This window comes from Aquila chrysaetos, chromosome 3 (assembly GCF_900496995.4).
Source record: "Aquila chrysaetos chrysaetos chromosome 3, bAquChr1.4, whole genome shotgun sequence".
Lineage (NCBI taxonomy): Eukaryota > Metazoa > Chordata > Aves > Accipitriformes > Accipitridae > Aquila > Aquila chrysaetos.
In genome coordinates this window covers 75104342-75119328 of record NC_044006.1, presented here as the reverse complement: position 1 = coordinate 75119328, position 14987 = coordinate 75104342, and the positions used below count along the sequence as shown (strand labels likewise).

Sequence of the window (14987 nt, the reverse complement as noted above, 5' to 3'; positions counted from 1 at the left end):
ACTTGGGAGAAGAGACCAGCATCCACCTCACTACGACCTCCTTTCAGGTAGTTGTAGAGAGCGATAAGGTCTCCCCTCAACCTCCTTTTCTCCAGATTAAACAACCCCAGTTCCCTCAGCCGTTCCTCATAAAATGAATGCAGTCTAGGGTAAGGCAGCTACTTCTCTGGCAGCCATCCCACATGTGACTGACACCCATTCAATATTCTCTTCTCCTCTGGCCAGAAAGGGGCTGAAGAGCCTGTTGCAAACTTGTTCAACAAAAAATGTTATTTAGAATAATTAAAAGGCATTCTTGTAATACAGCCCAAGAGTCCCAGTGTTACTCTCTGCTTCTGACATCTCCTTTAAATGTGTGGTAATTCAAGGACAAATATACTAGCACTTTTATTAGCTTAAACAGATAAAAACTGCTCTGCTGCCTTATGTCTAGCTCCCTCTCAAATAGTGACAGATCATTTATTTGCTTTGGAAGGTGTCTGCAGTCATGTGTATTCCTGTTTGAGCTTTGATGAGATCATAAGAAATTTCTCTTGAAGAACAATTTTTATTTTCTCTTTCCATGTCAGAAAATTCCACTGTACACGGAATTACATCCATATGCACCTGTTTATCTCCTTTATCCTGAGAGCAATTGCTGTTTTCACCAAAGATGCTGTTTTGTTTGCAGATGAAACTATGGACCACTGCCTACTGTCAACGGTACTAAACTTCCCCTCTCTCTTATCTTTGATTTAACATTTAATTCTTTACCGGAAGAGAATATGGAGATTTCTTAATCCCACTTCTCTTTAGTTTGCTAGAACTGAAATCTCTTAAAATAAACTATCCTACACAAACCCAAAGACCAAGTGCTATGGCTACATTCAGCTTTGACATATAAGGTACAGGTCTGTTGACTCTAAGGAAGCTGTAACAATTTCTATCAGTAAAGGATTTCATCTATAAGAGAGGGCCAGTGTTTCCCTTTCAAGAAACTGAAGTCAAGTCAGTTGAAATTATGGAATCCCAAACATACTGAAATCTTGTAATAATTTCTTCATTCTTGTGTGGTAACATTGAATTTTGCCTATACTTGTAGAGAAACCAGACCTAATAGTTTTTTCTTCCTCTGCACTTCCAGGTTGCTTGTAAGGCTGCTGTGGCATTCTTCCAGTTCAGTATTTTAGCCAATTTCTTCTGGCTTCTTATAGAAGGGATATACCTGCAAACACTGCTTTTGCTGACCTTTGTTTCGGACAAGCAGTATGTATGGTGGTTCATATTTACTGGCTGGGGTTAGTACTCTTTTCCTCTTTGTGTTAATTAGTATTTCCATTTACTTTCAGAACTAGAAAAAGTATTTGTTCTGAGATAAATGGTGCCTATCAAAGGTGCCACCTTTCTGATTAAGGTTACCCATTCATCCAGTACTACTACATCAAAACCATTCCATTACACTATCTTTCTTCTTATCCTGTTAGATATTTATACCATTCAAAACTTTGAAGGAGAGGATAGGATGGATTACTAGAAGCACTACGATATGTCTACTTGAAAGACCGCAGCACTCATCTTCATGATTGGAAGTAATTTCATGCAACTACAGTCATTTAAAAGTTAGCCATCTAATCTAAACTATCTCTCCAGGTTTATCCTGCAGTCAGTAGAGTGAGGTATGCATGAAGTGGTGATTAATCCAGTCCTCAAGAAGATGAGTAATGTGGCTGGATAACATCCTGGAAACTTGTTACCTTCCTCCACTGACTAAAGAAGTTTGGGTGACTAACTTTAAGTTGACATTTTGCTTTTAGTAAGCAGAATTAGATAGATTAATCTTAAATCATGTGAGTTCAGGTGTAGGAATCAAACAATTTTTTTTTTTTTTTCCAGAGAGCTTCTGGCTTTAAGGAATCTTTTGAGTTTTTACAGCAATTAAAATTATCTCTGATATTGTCAGAATATGTGCATGTAATAGTTAAAATTTCTTTCACTGCAGAGAATTGTTTATTGTGACTCTCAGATATTCTGGTACCTCACCTTGGCTATTCTAAAATAGAGGCACCCAAACTGAGCAGTTACATTAACATTTTTTACTTTGGAGTGAAATTTAAATTATTCTGAAGTAAATAGTAATTTATCCTTCATTTTCAGATTCTCAGACTTTTTTATGTAATTAAATTTAAAAGTCTGAATTTTATAAAGAGGATGTTAATTTGGAGCTATTCCAATTATGATTGCCTGAAACTAGATGCTTAGAGCTTGATTAATCACAGCTAACTTGAGATAACAAAGGAAACACCTCAATTAATAATGTAGTAATCCTCATCTCCTTCTATAATCAATGGAAACTGAGAGACATCTCGGAGCAACTCAGATCTTAGGTGATATGGATATAAATATTTCTCTTCATTAATTAAAAAGAGAAATTGAACTGAATATGGTCCCAGCTTAAAGGCCTTGAACAAAGGTCCAAAATTAGGACGGACAACTTCTGGGCCTTACCTACAGATCTCAAGTGATACTTAGATATTACCTATATTTCTATAGATTTATCAGTGAATATGTCATCTTCTTCAGATTAGAGTCTTTTCAGTGGCAGCTTTGAAAGTTACTTAGTCTTTGGAAATTCAATTCCACAGAAGGAGAGCAAAAGCAATTGCTAGTTTATATGCCTGCTTGAAAGAATAAAAAAGGAAATAGCTATTCAGTCATAAATGTAGAAGGATAGGCAGTGATAAAATGAGGCTAGAAATCACCAGTTCCTGGATTTAGCTAAAATTTTCAAGGAATGCTTGTCAGCTGATGGGTCTAGAGTGATTAGTAGAGACTTCTCAGGACAAAAACATGAACTCCTCCAGACAGTGTACAAAGAGTTGTATGCTGGCCACAATTCACAAGAGAGAAGACTGCTAGCTAAATAAGTGATTCCTCCAGCTTCACAAGTGCTCATAATTCATATCCAAACCTTCAAGTAATTCTTAGCTGTTATTTTTGAAAACACAGTTTCACAGCATCCCCTTTTCTCCTTTGTTTTGATTTCATTCTCCTGCTTTTTTTTTTTTCCCCTGAACTGCAAGTTTATTTCTTTCATAAAGTCATTTAATTTGTCTGACCCATTGTTTGACCTTTAATGTATATCCAATCTGCTGCACTATGAACCTTCTTGGAATAAAGTTTCCATGGGACATGGTATTCAAAACAATTACATTGTGTTCCATGTTGATTTGTCCAGGAGCTCCCACTGCCGTGATGTTTGCTTGGGTCCTCACAAGAATCCATCGACAAAATACTGGGTAAGTCAGAGCTTGGATAAGGAAGCCAAGGATGTCCTATTTTGTATTGTATTTTGATTTTCTGGTGGGGAAAAAATAGATATAGAAAACAGAAAAGAAAAGAAAAAACAAATTGTTCCAAAGTTGTGACTCTAATCTTTACACTTCATAAGCAAGTAAGTGAGAAAACAGTTTTAAGTTTTCTGATTTTGATGTGCATATATGGGGTAATAAAATCTGGAAATATCATAGTAAGTATTGAAATTTCATTTAGTTTTCTAATGCCCAGTCCTTGAAATAATTATATTTTAAGAAAATCACTGCTTCTGTATAAAATGAACTCTAAATTACTACCCCTAATCTCTTCAAGTAAGTACTTCCCAAACAAACACATTATGTCCTGATAAGTAGTTTCTTCTTTCATTTCTATTCAGTTCTTTGATTCTTTTTTTTATTTTAACTTTTTTACTTTTATCTTTTAATATGAGAGCAAGGTAGAAAGCAGATGGTTGTTTACTAAACAAGTAACAAGAGCTCTGACAAGTTCTCACAGGCTTAAAGAGGAGGCTGAAAAGTGTCTGAACTTTGGGTGCTCTTCCAGCAAAGTTCCTACCTGCTCAGTTTACTTCTCTGATGTATTTTAGATGTCCACTTTAAGATGAGATTGATTGTGTCCTGCTATATTGATGTCCTTTGACTGCAAAGAAAATGTAGTTGAATAGATCCAATGAAGACATCTACGCAGTCAGATGAATCTCGTTGCAGATCCTCCATTCATTTGGTTGCTCTTCTAATTTAGATACATAAACAAACTATAGTATCACAACCACTCATCCTTTACCTAATAGCCTAGTAAATGGGAAACCCAAGTTCTTCAGACACAGCTGGGATGAATTCACATTGCTTGCATTGTAAAGATACACCTTACACTCAGATATGCTGGGGTAAGCCATCATCTGTAAGCTTTATCATTATGCAGCCAAATATCCTGTGTCACAACACTGGAAGGGAAAATACAGGAAGAGGGAGCATGATATAACCTAACATGTATGGCACTTGGCTGGAGGGAGTTAAACTGGACTGTTACTGATGTTATTGATACCTGAACAGCCTCAAAACAGGGACCAAAAGCCCATTCTGCTCTCTCCCTTCAAAGGTACCTTTACTAGGGCTCCAGAATTTTCTTGCCTATTTCCTCATGACCCCAAAGTCATTACATTTGTGGATGCACAGTAGTTTAGTCTCTGATCTGTAGTCTGTAAAATAGTAATTTTTTTCAAAGGAAGAGCAGGAAAGAAGCCTGAAAATAGAAATGTGCATTTCTTGACTTTGCTTTGGTTCTTCAACCCTTGCCTTTTACTGAATAAACTTGCTTTATATTGGGCTGCACAGAAACTTTTAGAGAGGTATCAGGGTACCAGTACTGGCAGGGGCCTTTAAATAGTGACTTAAAACTTAGTGTCTATCACTTTCTTATTCTGTGACAGAAATAATTTCATGTGTTGTGGAAAGCTCACATGGGACAGATAACATGACAGGTTTTGTTTGCCGTTTCAGATGTTGGGATGATGATGAAAACGGAGTGGTGTTATGGATCATCAAAGGCCCCATTCTGCTAACTGTATTAGTATGGTTTTTTCATTTTGTCTTGAGTATCTTTTGAAATATGAAAGCTAAGTTAGTGTCACCTTTCAGTAAGCTGGGAGAAAAGCAATAGCATATGCTATGGTATTGAATTTCAAATAGCTGGAAATAATTGCATAGCATGTGGTTTTGTTGTTGGTTTTGTTGGTTCCTCCCCCACCCCCAAACCACGCTAAATCACAACTTAAAGGGTAAATCCTATGTTTTCTAGAGTCATGCTAGGACATAATGGAATCATCTTGACACCTGCTTTCCACACACCACAGTTGTATCTGTATCTCTGTAAGATACAGAGATAGCATTCTTCTGAAGAAAGGTAATCCATACTGGCAATATTCTTAGATAATATGAAGCTGGTTTAATAAAAGGAATACATGCAGATCTAGTATCTAGTATATTTTATATACTAGCACTATACTACTATACTAGTATACTAATATCTAGTATATTTTTAAAATGAGTTCTTAAGATGTAAACTTAAGACAAAAAATTCTCCCTTATGCACTCATTTATTCCAACTAAATTTAGGGAAGAAACAGTATGTCATTTAGGTCTGTATCTGTTATAATCCCTGTCATAAACAATGAAGGGAACAGAGGGGGACTATTTAGATCATGTAAGACCTGCTAGGTGCTGACAGCTACTACAAGGAGTTAATATCAAACATAAACCGATATTGAGATATGTAGGTCTATATTAATTCAACATAACTTTCAGCATATCTTTATGTATAACTATATATTGGTGGGAAAAATGAATACTATTTCTAATGCTATTGATTTGATCTGAGAGCAGATCTGCACTAGTTTATAGCAGTGCAATTCCTATGACTGGAGTTTTTAGGTAATTTGCATCAACTGAAGTTACATTGTGATTTGCAGTAAGTTTACAGATTTTGTCTTGTCTTTTCAGATTAACTTTATTATATTTATTAATGTGATCAGAATTTTAGTCCATAAATTGAAATCTCAAGAGGGAGGAGGGAGCCATTCAAGCCACTTTGTGTAAGTATTTCTGGGTCTCTTGATATTTACCCATTCTAGTTGCTATACGAAAAGCTTTATGGGCAGTAGCACAAAATGTTCTACTCCTTACTAACAGAAAGAGAAATCCCTGGAAGAAATAACAATGTAAACTTTCCTTTTAATCCAAAATATCACATCCCTCTTTTTCTTCAGGGAGAGAAAGGTGGAGTGGATATGTTGGGGACAATAAGAAAAGTAAAATATAAAGTATTACAACTCCAAAAGGACCCAACTTGAAAGTGTAAACACTAAATGTCAGGTGATTCATCCACTTTTCTCCCAGTCCTTTCCACACAAATGTCCACATAGAGAAAGATGCAGATAATTTCCTTTAAATTCTTAGCAGTAACATGATGCTGATGTTCTGGTAACTGAACCTAGTCCTTCCTGTTTACGATCCCCTTCACAATCAATAGGGATCTCAACAATGCAATCAAAGGACTCTAGCGAGCTATTTAACTCATCCTAAGATATGTAGGCATGAACGTTAGTTATGGCACCGGACCTAGCGTAAACCTGTGCCCTTCTGGAGTGAGCTGAAGGCCAAGCAGAATACCCTAGGATAGCTCCAGAGGCTCTCACACCACTGTTTAAGCAACTGAATCAAGTCCTGTGGACAGCGATGATTAGATCTCCATTGACAGTTTTGGAAGTTGAGACACTCCTATGCGGGATTCCGATATGGGATTGAGATCAGTCTCAGGAGAGTAGATGGGAGGACTTAGTTTGGTGCCCTTGTTTTTGTATGTATAGCAGGGAGAAGAAACTTTAAATGTCAATCCAGAAAACTTGTGTGCTGATTTGTTCATCTTTGTTCACCAGGTGTTGATGGGAGTGACGGAAAGTAATCTTTCCATAACTTCATTGGATATAGTTGCCTCCATTACAGAGCTGTCCTCTATTAAAATTTATTCCAACATACAATTGCTGTCAGTAATTCCATCTTTCTAACAGTGCATTGTTCTTTAATTCTTGGTTTGCCAGGAGACTTGCTAAATCCACGTTACTCTTAATCCCCCTCTTTGGAGTGCACTACATTGTATTTGCGTTTTTCCCAGAAAGCACTGGTCTGGAAGCTCGCCTTTATATTGAGCTGGGCTTGGGTTCTTTTCAGGTAAGCTGGACAAAATGTTTTACCAGTCCTAAGAGGTTTGATCTGAAACACCATACTCTCAGGAGTTTTATATTTTAGGTTGTTTTTTAGAGCAGGTGTTAATAATGTAGCTAAGTTCAACGCACACTTTCCATCTTACTCTTTCACAAGCTCTTTCGGTTGTTTGTTCCCTTATCTTATATTTGAAATCTCACACTACTTTTGAGTTCTGACTCAGACTTCATATTAATAATCACCAAAAAAATACAATATCTACCTTTATTGAATAAGAATGACAGAGAGCCATGAAGACCAGTCTATGGATTAAGGTGAACTGATTGAAACTAATTCAACATATAATAAAGGTGACGATAACAGGAATGAAAAAATAACGATAATATATAACAACCTGTTCTGCCCTTACCCTTTAGCAGTAGTGAGTCCAACATGTTAACACTTCTTTGTTTCTTTTATTTTGCTATACCACTGTTCAGAACAATATCTTGGATTTGAGAGGGCCAGGGCCTGGGCATGGTACACATTGTAATATGTAGCTGAGGTCTTTTTCCCTCCCCTTTCACCTGTACCCCAGAACAGCTTGTCCACATTGATATGTGTTGAAAATGTTCCCTCTTCTACGCTTACGTCTCAACCATGGCCAGACTCTGGGAAAATACTTGCTGGCCCAAGCCAAAACTGTGTCATGGACCATGCTGACTTTTTAACAACCTAGAGAAGCAAAGCCCAGTATTCAGGGCTGTGCTTTGTTCAGTTTACTAATACAGATATAGTCTGGCACTGTCCAGTGTTTGCCTGTGTTAATACAGTCTGTGAAATGGCTTGGCTCCCGGCTGACTAATTCTCCCCAAACCCAGACTGTAGTTCTGGGTGAATATGAACCCAAGACCTTTCCCAATAGGTTATTGGCTGAACACGGCCATCCTCTCGTGAGTGAAAGAAGAGAGTTTAGCAGTAAAGATATAAAACAAGAGCAGGTCCTCACCTGGTTTATCCACTACTGTAAATGTAGACTAGAACAAGACAGAAGTCCCTACTACCTTATCTGAGGGAGAACTTGTTTGTAGGATACAGTAAACCGTAAGTTAGTCCTTAGTGTCTCCATACAAGGGCAAAATATACATATAATGTCACCAGTCCATTAAGGAATTTAATCCTATTATGAAAACCCAATAAATAGTGACACATCACGTAAATTCCAATGGAACAATAGAAAATATGTATTTTTTGCTGCCTTACTCAAATTTTGAATGAAACCTGGTGTCTTTCTCTGATTCTATGCTTAAAATCCTGATGGTTGTCTTTTTTCTCCCTACCCTCCCTGTCCTAGGGTTTTCTTGTTGCTCTTCTATATTGCTTCTCAAATGCAGAGGTGAGTAGCAAGTACATAAGATTACCAAAACCTTTTAAACTCATGGGGTCCTCTTGTTTTTCTTTTTTTTTTTTTCCTATTTCCAGAACAGATCTGTGCTTTGAACTGCTCCTGAAAGCATGAAATACCGGTATCTTTTTTTCCCTTGGTACCTTTCTTGATTTTATTTGTATTCATATAGTTCTGACAGAAGGACACAAAATAAGCTTTGAAGCAATGACCCTTTACAAATGGTTGGTGACTTTCCTGTCAGGGAACTTTTTTCCTGCTTTATGTCTGATAGCTATCATGATGATGTCTCAATAGAAAGCTTGTAGCACTCCTTATTTTCTTTAGGTTTATTTTCTCCTAGTGAGTTTCTTCCCTTTTCCTTTCTCTTTCCCTTTCCTTTTCCCTTTCCCTTTCTTTTTCAATTTCCCTTTCCATTTCCCTTTTCCAGGGCATCCTGTACATTTTCAGTAGTTTTGTTCAAACACTTTCTTTCCTTTTTTTTGTAACATTGTTAGAATTTGGATAAATTCCCTGTAGTACATTTTAGAGAGTCTACAGTTTCAAAACCTAACTAAATTTGCTTGCACTTTTCCCCAAAGTGCAGAATGAATCAAAATCCATGAGAAAATGTAAAAACACATCTCATCCTTAGAAAAGTGTGTAGGTTAAATGAGAAGAATGTTGCCTCAGTCTCTCCATTAGCTTAGACTGGACACTTCTCATAGGGATGGCTAAATGTAGGTGAAATTAATCCTACCCAAGGATGTATCATGCCTAAAATATGTTTTTTTACTTAGGAAAACAATCTGTAATGACCATTCTAGTGCTGTTCTGAGAGAGTGCCTTCAAGACTACCTGTAAATACAGAATACTCTACTTCCCACCTGCCTTCTGTCTGCATAGACTCCTTGCCAACAGTCTTTAAATAACTTGCATATTGTATCTCACACCACACAAATCTACTAGGTGTCAAAAAAGGACAGGCAGAGAGGGATCTGTGGCGCCAAGATTAAGTGGTATAGGTTGGCTTGTGTCCATACTGCTTAGCGATAACTGCTTCTGGAGCAGATTGGCCGCTTATTAGAACTTGGCAGTGCATCTCTTATGGTTCCCTGCAATCATAAAAAATAATTATTATTTTTTCTGTGTGTGTGTGTGTTTCTTCACTTTTAAGTATCTGCAACAATGTGAGAGACTGTGTTGTTGCCAAGCAAGCTGGTATCTGTACGGGATGAAACTGAGGTCTGGTATTGCACACAAGAGTGTTGAAGGACCTTGAGCTTTCTGGGATAGCACTGGAGTACTGTGTTGGTGGGGGAAGCCCCTCTTTCATTTATCAGAGTCTTGAAACCTCCAGAGGCATGTTCTGCCCATACTTGAAGTTGCACATAGGGGCTGGCATGTCTGTGTGGTTAACAGAGAGAATAAGGCAGAATAGGGGCCACCTCAGTGATAAATATTGCCAGTGACTTTCAGGGAGCCCTGATGTCCAAGAGGTATTTCTGCATGTCCCACGCTCTTTTCTGTATGTCGCTGTAGAGACCATACCTAATAGAGGATTAGATAACAGAATGACTAGAGGAATTCCTCAGTTCAGAGAACTTAAATCACATTTGTCCATACACACATCCCCTGTAAGAACTAACAGTTTCACTTAACAGTTTATTTCTGCATTTAATTTGGAGTGGGCTTGTGCTAATGGTGCTACAGCTATAACACCATCATAGATGTTCAGCACTAATGACAGCTACAGAAGATGGCGGCTGTGTGGTTAGAAGCATTTGACATATCTTCTTAGTTTGGGATGGCATTTGTAAGTCAGTTTGTAGGCATTCAGGAGAGCCACCCCCCTTGCAGGAGAAGCAGGTAGAGATGAAGCTGAACGGGAACAGAAGTAACAGGGTGCAGCAAGCAATTAATCCACAGGAGCAGATTGCTCATGTGAACACTGACAACGACTGGGTGTTTCCTGCACCTACTTACTCTCCCTCTGCTACAGCTTGGAGTGTGAGCTGCGTTATGTAGGGCAACAGAACCTACTTTCCCCTCGTCCCCTCACCCCGGTACCAGTAGTGTCAATAGCAGGCTGTGGACCTCCAAGGTTGTTCAACCTACCTGTTAGTTTTGTGTCAGATGGTAAAAAAAATCAGTTTTGCCTATGCTTATGAGGATCCCCAAGACCTCTCTCAAACGTAATAGGTATTCAAGTTGATTCAGTATCTTTCCGAGTCAGTAAGGGATCTTTTAGAGGGATTTCAAACTGGATAAACTGAAAGCCTGGAGAAGGACCATTATTGTACATAGCAGGTCACAGCAAGGAGGCACAGAAGATTCAGTATGAGGAAAAATAGAAATTTTACAAAAAGGTAGAAATAGTTATGAAGCAGACCTACAAAAATAAACGAAGAAACTGCAGACAAAAACTTCCCTGTCATCCTCTGAATTTTGGAAATTAAGTCTGTTTATTTTCAAAAGTGAAGAGGGACGTAGTTTAAGTTCTTCTAAAAATGTGTCAAAGCTTAATCCTGACTGATTTAGGTGCCTTTTTGTGCATCTGGGCTAAGTAGTTAGGCAGATATTTTGGCATATTTTACCTTCAATGTCCACTAAGTCTTCATTTTCTGATGCCTTGCTTTTAAATTCCTTTTCTATAGGTTCAAAGTGAACTGAAGAAACAACTGTGCAAATGGCAGTATCAAGAATACCTGAACTTCCTACACAAACATGGGACTTTGTCCAGAGAAAACAGTCCAGTCAACTATGTCACTCAGTTATCACTGCTTGAAAAAATCAGTCCAAAAAGGAAAACATCTGTGTGCCAGAATGGTGTAACTTCTGTCTGAGCTTTCCTAGCAGGATGAGTTGCTGTGACATTGTAACATACTACCTAACAGACGGCCAGGTCGGATCCTTTATGGGTTTCCATACCGTCAAGAGCTTTCTGTGAATTTCTTGTCCTGAATGTGAGCTGCTTTTCTCACCTGGTACAGTTCTCTCTCTCTTTAGGCATATAAAATCCACTTGTTTTGTTGTGAAAAGCCAGACCTTGAGCTAGTGTGAATCAACAGGTTAGGAACCCCAAAAAAGGAACTATATTAACTCTTCCCAGGGCCAGCATGTTTGTCATGTCTTTGTTAGTGTTTTCCAAAATTTCCAGTTTTCAAGAGCACTCTTCCTAATCTTCATTTCAAACAGTTACGTGGTAGAGAAGGTTTGCTGTAATGATTGGTAATGTTTACTAGTTGTTTTGAGACAACTTGAGCCAACTTAATGGGAATTATACACAGAAACTTGCTAAGCACCTACCTATGGAGCAGCAACACCCTTTAAAAGGAATCTCAAGCTGTCTCACGAGTGACACAAGAGAAGAATGAGTTACGTTATCTGTTTGGGTTTTTTTCTTCCATGCCTATTGAACAGAGAGATTAAATTAGGCCAGAGGACCCCAAGCACTTTCTTGTCCATGGAAAAACACGGGGTAGCTGAACATTAGGCAGATTATGTGTGTATTAAGGAAAAACATAGAGCAAACCCAATGCATTATGCCAGCTGGGGTCCCTTGAGCTCAGAATAACTTACAGACCTAGAATTACTGTCCAGATGCTGGTCCTTGTGTATTTGGAACAGACCTTCTGCCACCATAACCTTGAAGATTGGCTGGATCCATCAGTGAAATACACAATTAAACTGTGCTTTTTGGGGGACCTCCCTTTGAGAGCTAGTCTGCTGTGATTGCTGTGATTACCTCAGATCTGCCCATTATTTCTCAGCTCATTATCACTCCACTCAATGATGTTTCTGAGGTCAGAATTACCAACAGAGCAGTGTGGTCTAGTGAAGCAAAGTATGGTCTAGTAAAACAGAGCGAACCAATGTTGTGCTTGCATCACTTCTTTGGGTGGCCTTCCTCTTTCTTCAGGACTGAGTTGGACTCTACCTCAAACTCTCCAAAAGTAAAGAAAGGGCACACAAGGTACACTAGACATAGTTATGGTTCCCTTCAAGACAGGACCATTCCCAGGAGAACCTGCATTCAGACTTGAAAGCATTGCTAGAGACCATGATCATTCAAGTACATGCTGGCTTTCTGTGAACTGCAATATTGGTTTAGCTTTAAAAAGTAGTGCTCCAGTCCCTCATTTTGCTCTACTCTTGGTTAAATTATTTAGGCCAGGAGACATTTGACTTGGTGGAAACCTCTTTGTTGATTCTAGGTGCTTCATCTCTACTTCCATTATTAAAGCAGAGATGAATTGTTCAGATTTCTATAAATATGATTCAGATCAGTCCTTTATTAATTAGGCTCTTAACACACCTGTTCCAATGAATCAGATGTCCTCTCTAAGGTGTCATTTTGTCTATTCTGACCCCCTTATCATTTTTCCTTGTAAAAGTAACCTTTGCTCCTGTTGTTTAAGTTTGTTGCCTAGCATAGTGATATGAACACATTTGTACGATGTACATCTATAAAATGCAAGTGATAATTACAGCTGTTGTGAGTTTTTAATGATATCAGTTTGGATATTTCATTTGAGACTTTATAAAAAAAGGACAGTCTTACAATTGTGTTTACTATGGATATAGTTTTGAAGCCAATGAATATGTACAATTTCGACCTTTTCATCCAAGAAAAGTTCTACATTACGTGATCCTGTAGCCTGAGTTAATGCCCCACTCCTCTTCCAAGACACCATCACTAAGACGTAGGTCTGTGGTACCCTACTGCTTTGATTTTTGAGAGAAGACTGTTAGTTCAGTTATCTGACTACTTCTGAATGTTTTCTTCAGGAAACAGTTGTGGTAAACATTACTAAGTTGTCTGTATGAAGGAATTGACCCATATCTCTTCATGTGCCTTTGGGGAGGAACAAAGCTGGAGTGAATTATGCTTCTGCTTTTGGCTGACCTGGGAACACTTCTTTTGAAAAAAAAACTGGCCTGAGGATTTGTGTTATGGAAATTCCTTCTCCCAGTACAATCTGTGCTTTACTTTCTCTCCCACCTAACTTCATTGTTTATTTGGTGCATGTATCAGCCATCTTGTGTCACACAGCAATTCTCCCTTCCCAGCTGAGCTCCCAGGATGGCCTGCATTTCACTTTAAGACCACCCATCTCACTGTATGTCCTCTTCCTTTATTACTGGGAAGCTTCTTTATTGGTCCAAGGATCCAGAGGAAGGAGAAATGATGGCAAAGAAAGGTGATACGTCCCAGTGCACCAGGAAGGACCTTTCCATCAGTCATTCAGTGCTCAGTCTCCTCATAAAAATTCAACAGCTCTAGCAACCCCACCATTCCTACCAGACACTACAACCTGGTTTGTACCCATATACCAACAGCCAATAATATGTCAGCCCCAAAAGACCTGTGGATCAAAGCTCAGCACCACAGAGGCTATTAGTTGCAATGGAGAGTGTGTTGCATTTGTGTTGGCAGTATTAGCGCATAGTCATGCTTGATACTGATGCAGTGTGCTAAACACCTTCCCCATGTAACTTCACTGACCGATGGTGAAGGAAGAGTGTGCATGGCCCACTAATGGCAAAGATTTCATGTCTGGTTGGTCCAGGACTGACTTTGCTTAGCAGAATCCAGGGACTCCTTCCCATGAGGAAGGAAGATAACCCATTTAGCCCCCCCAAAACTCCATCCTGCTGCTTCAGGAAGAAATACGCTACCCTGTAATTTCACAGACAAAAAGTTCTCTTTGGTGCAATTTTATATCAGAACAGACTTATACAAAATGATAATACATTTATTGTGTCATCTACAGCAGTATACATGTTAAAAACAATTTCTCAAAACACAAAAAGGGTTAGAAAGCAGCAATTGATATCTGTGTTTCCACCTCATAACAAAGCTGAATAACCCCAGATCCCATTACCAATTAAATCAATTTTGACCAAAAAAGGTCAGTGTTAGACCCAACAGGCCAGTAAGTTTGTACCTTGACACAGTCAAAAGCCAAAATACAGCTTTCCATCCAATAACTTTGTACTTCTCTTCTCAGAGCTATAGCATGTTGCATTGCCACTAAATTGACAAGAAGGGAAAGAGAATGAACACACCAAATATTTGTTTTTACAAATTATACCAGTACACAAAGGCCTCTTGAGACTTCTCTGCAAGCACAAAGTCCATTGGAAAAGGCATATCCAGAAGCCTAAGTCATTGCAGACACTGAAGAGTGTCATGTCGCACAGTGTCATATCACACAGTAATACTTTACATGGATGAATTCCCCAAAAGAAAGCCAATGGGAAATTGCAATTTTAATCATAAGAAGGTGATGAGGTTCAAAACATTGTTCAAGCTCTGCTGGTGTGTTTTCATACACAAAGTACAATGTGTATTTAGCTGAACTTAGCTCTTTAGTACAGATATTCACGGAGCTTAACATCAGAGCATCATTAACTACTACCACATACTCCGTATCTTCCTAACATTACTCTTAAATGCAATTCTGAACTGGTTGCATGTGCCTGACTGCTAAAAGCAGAGGGTAAAATCCTAACTGTTTTTCACTGCAGGTACACTATATACCATGATTTCTTTCTGGACACAGAAGTGCTGGTCATGTAGACACAAT

The 14987-nt window shown here is 38.5% G+C and overlaps 1 protein-coding gene across 1 annotated transcript in view; it reads left to right on the top strand.

Moving 5' to 3' along the window:
* The window catches only part of LOC115339687 (vasoactive intestinal polypeptide receptor 1-like), a 30088-nt gene extending 18343 nt beyond the window's left edge, over positions 1–11745 (top strand). Inside the window, exons 6-13 of the mRNA XM_030010035.2 lie at positions 570–702; positions 1124–1277; positions 3215–3275; positions 4812–4881; positions 5811–5902; positions 6908–7037; positions 8365–8406; positions 11052–11745. Of these exons, the coding sequence (XP_029865895.1) occupies positions 570–702; positions 1124–1277; positions 3215–3275; positions 4812–4881; positions 5811–5902; positions 6908–7037; positions 8365–8406; positions 11052–11240 (871 nt within the window). The 3' untranslated portion in view covers positions 11241–11745. The remainder of the gene's footprint in view (positions 1–569; positions 703–1123; positions 1278–3214; positions 3276–4811; positions 4882–5810; positions 5903–6907; positions 7038–8364; positions 8407–11051) is intronic.
* The last annotated feature ends 3242 nt before the right edge of the window (positions 11746–14987 follow it).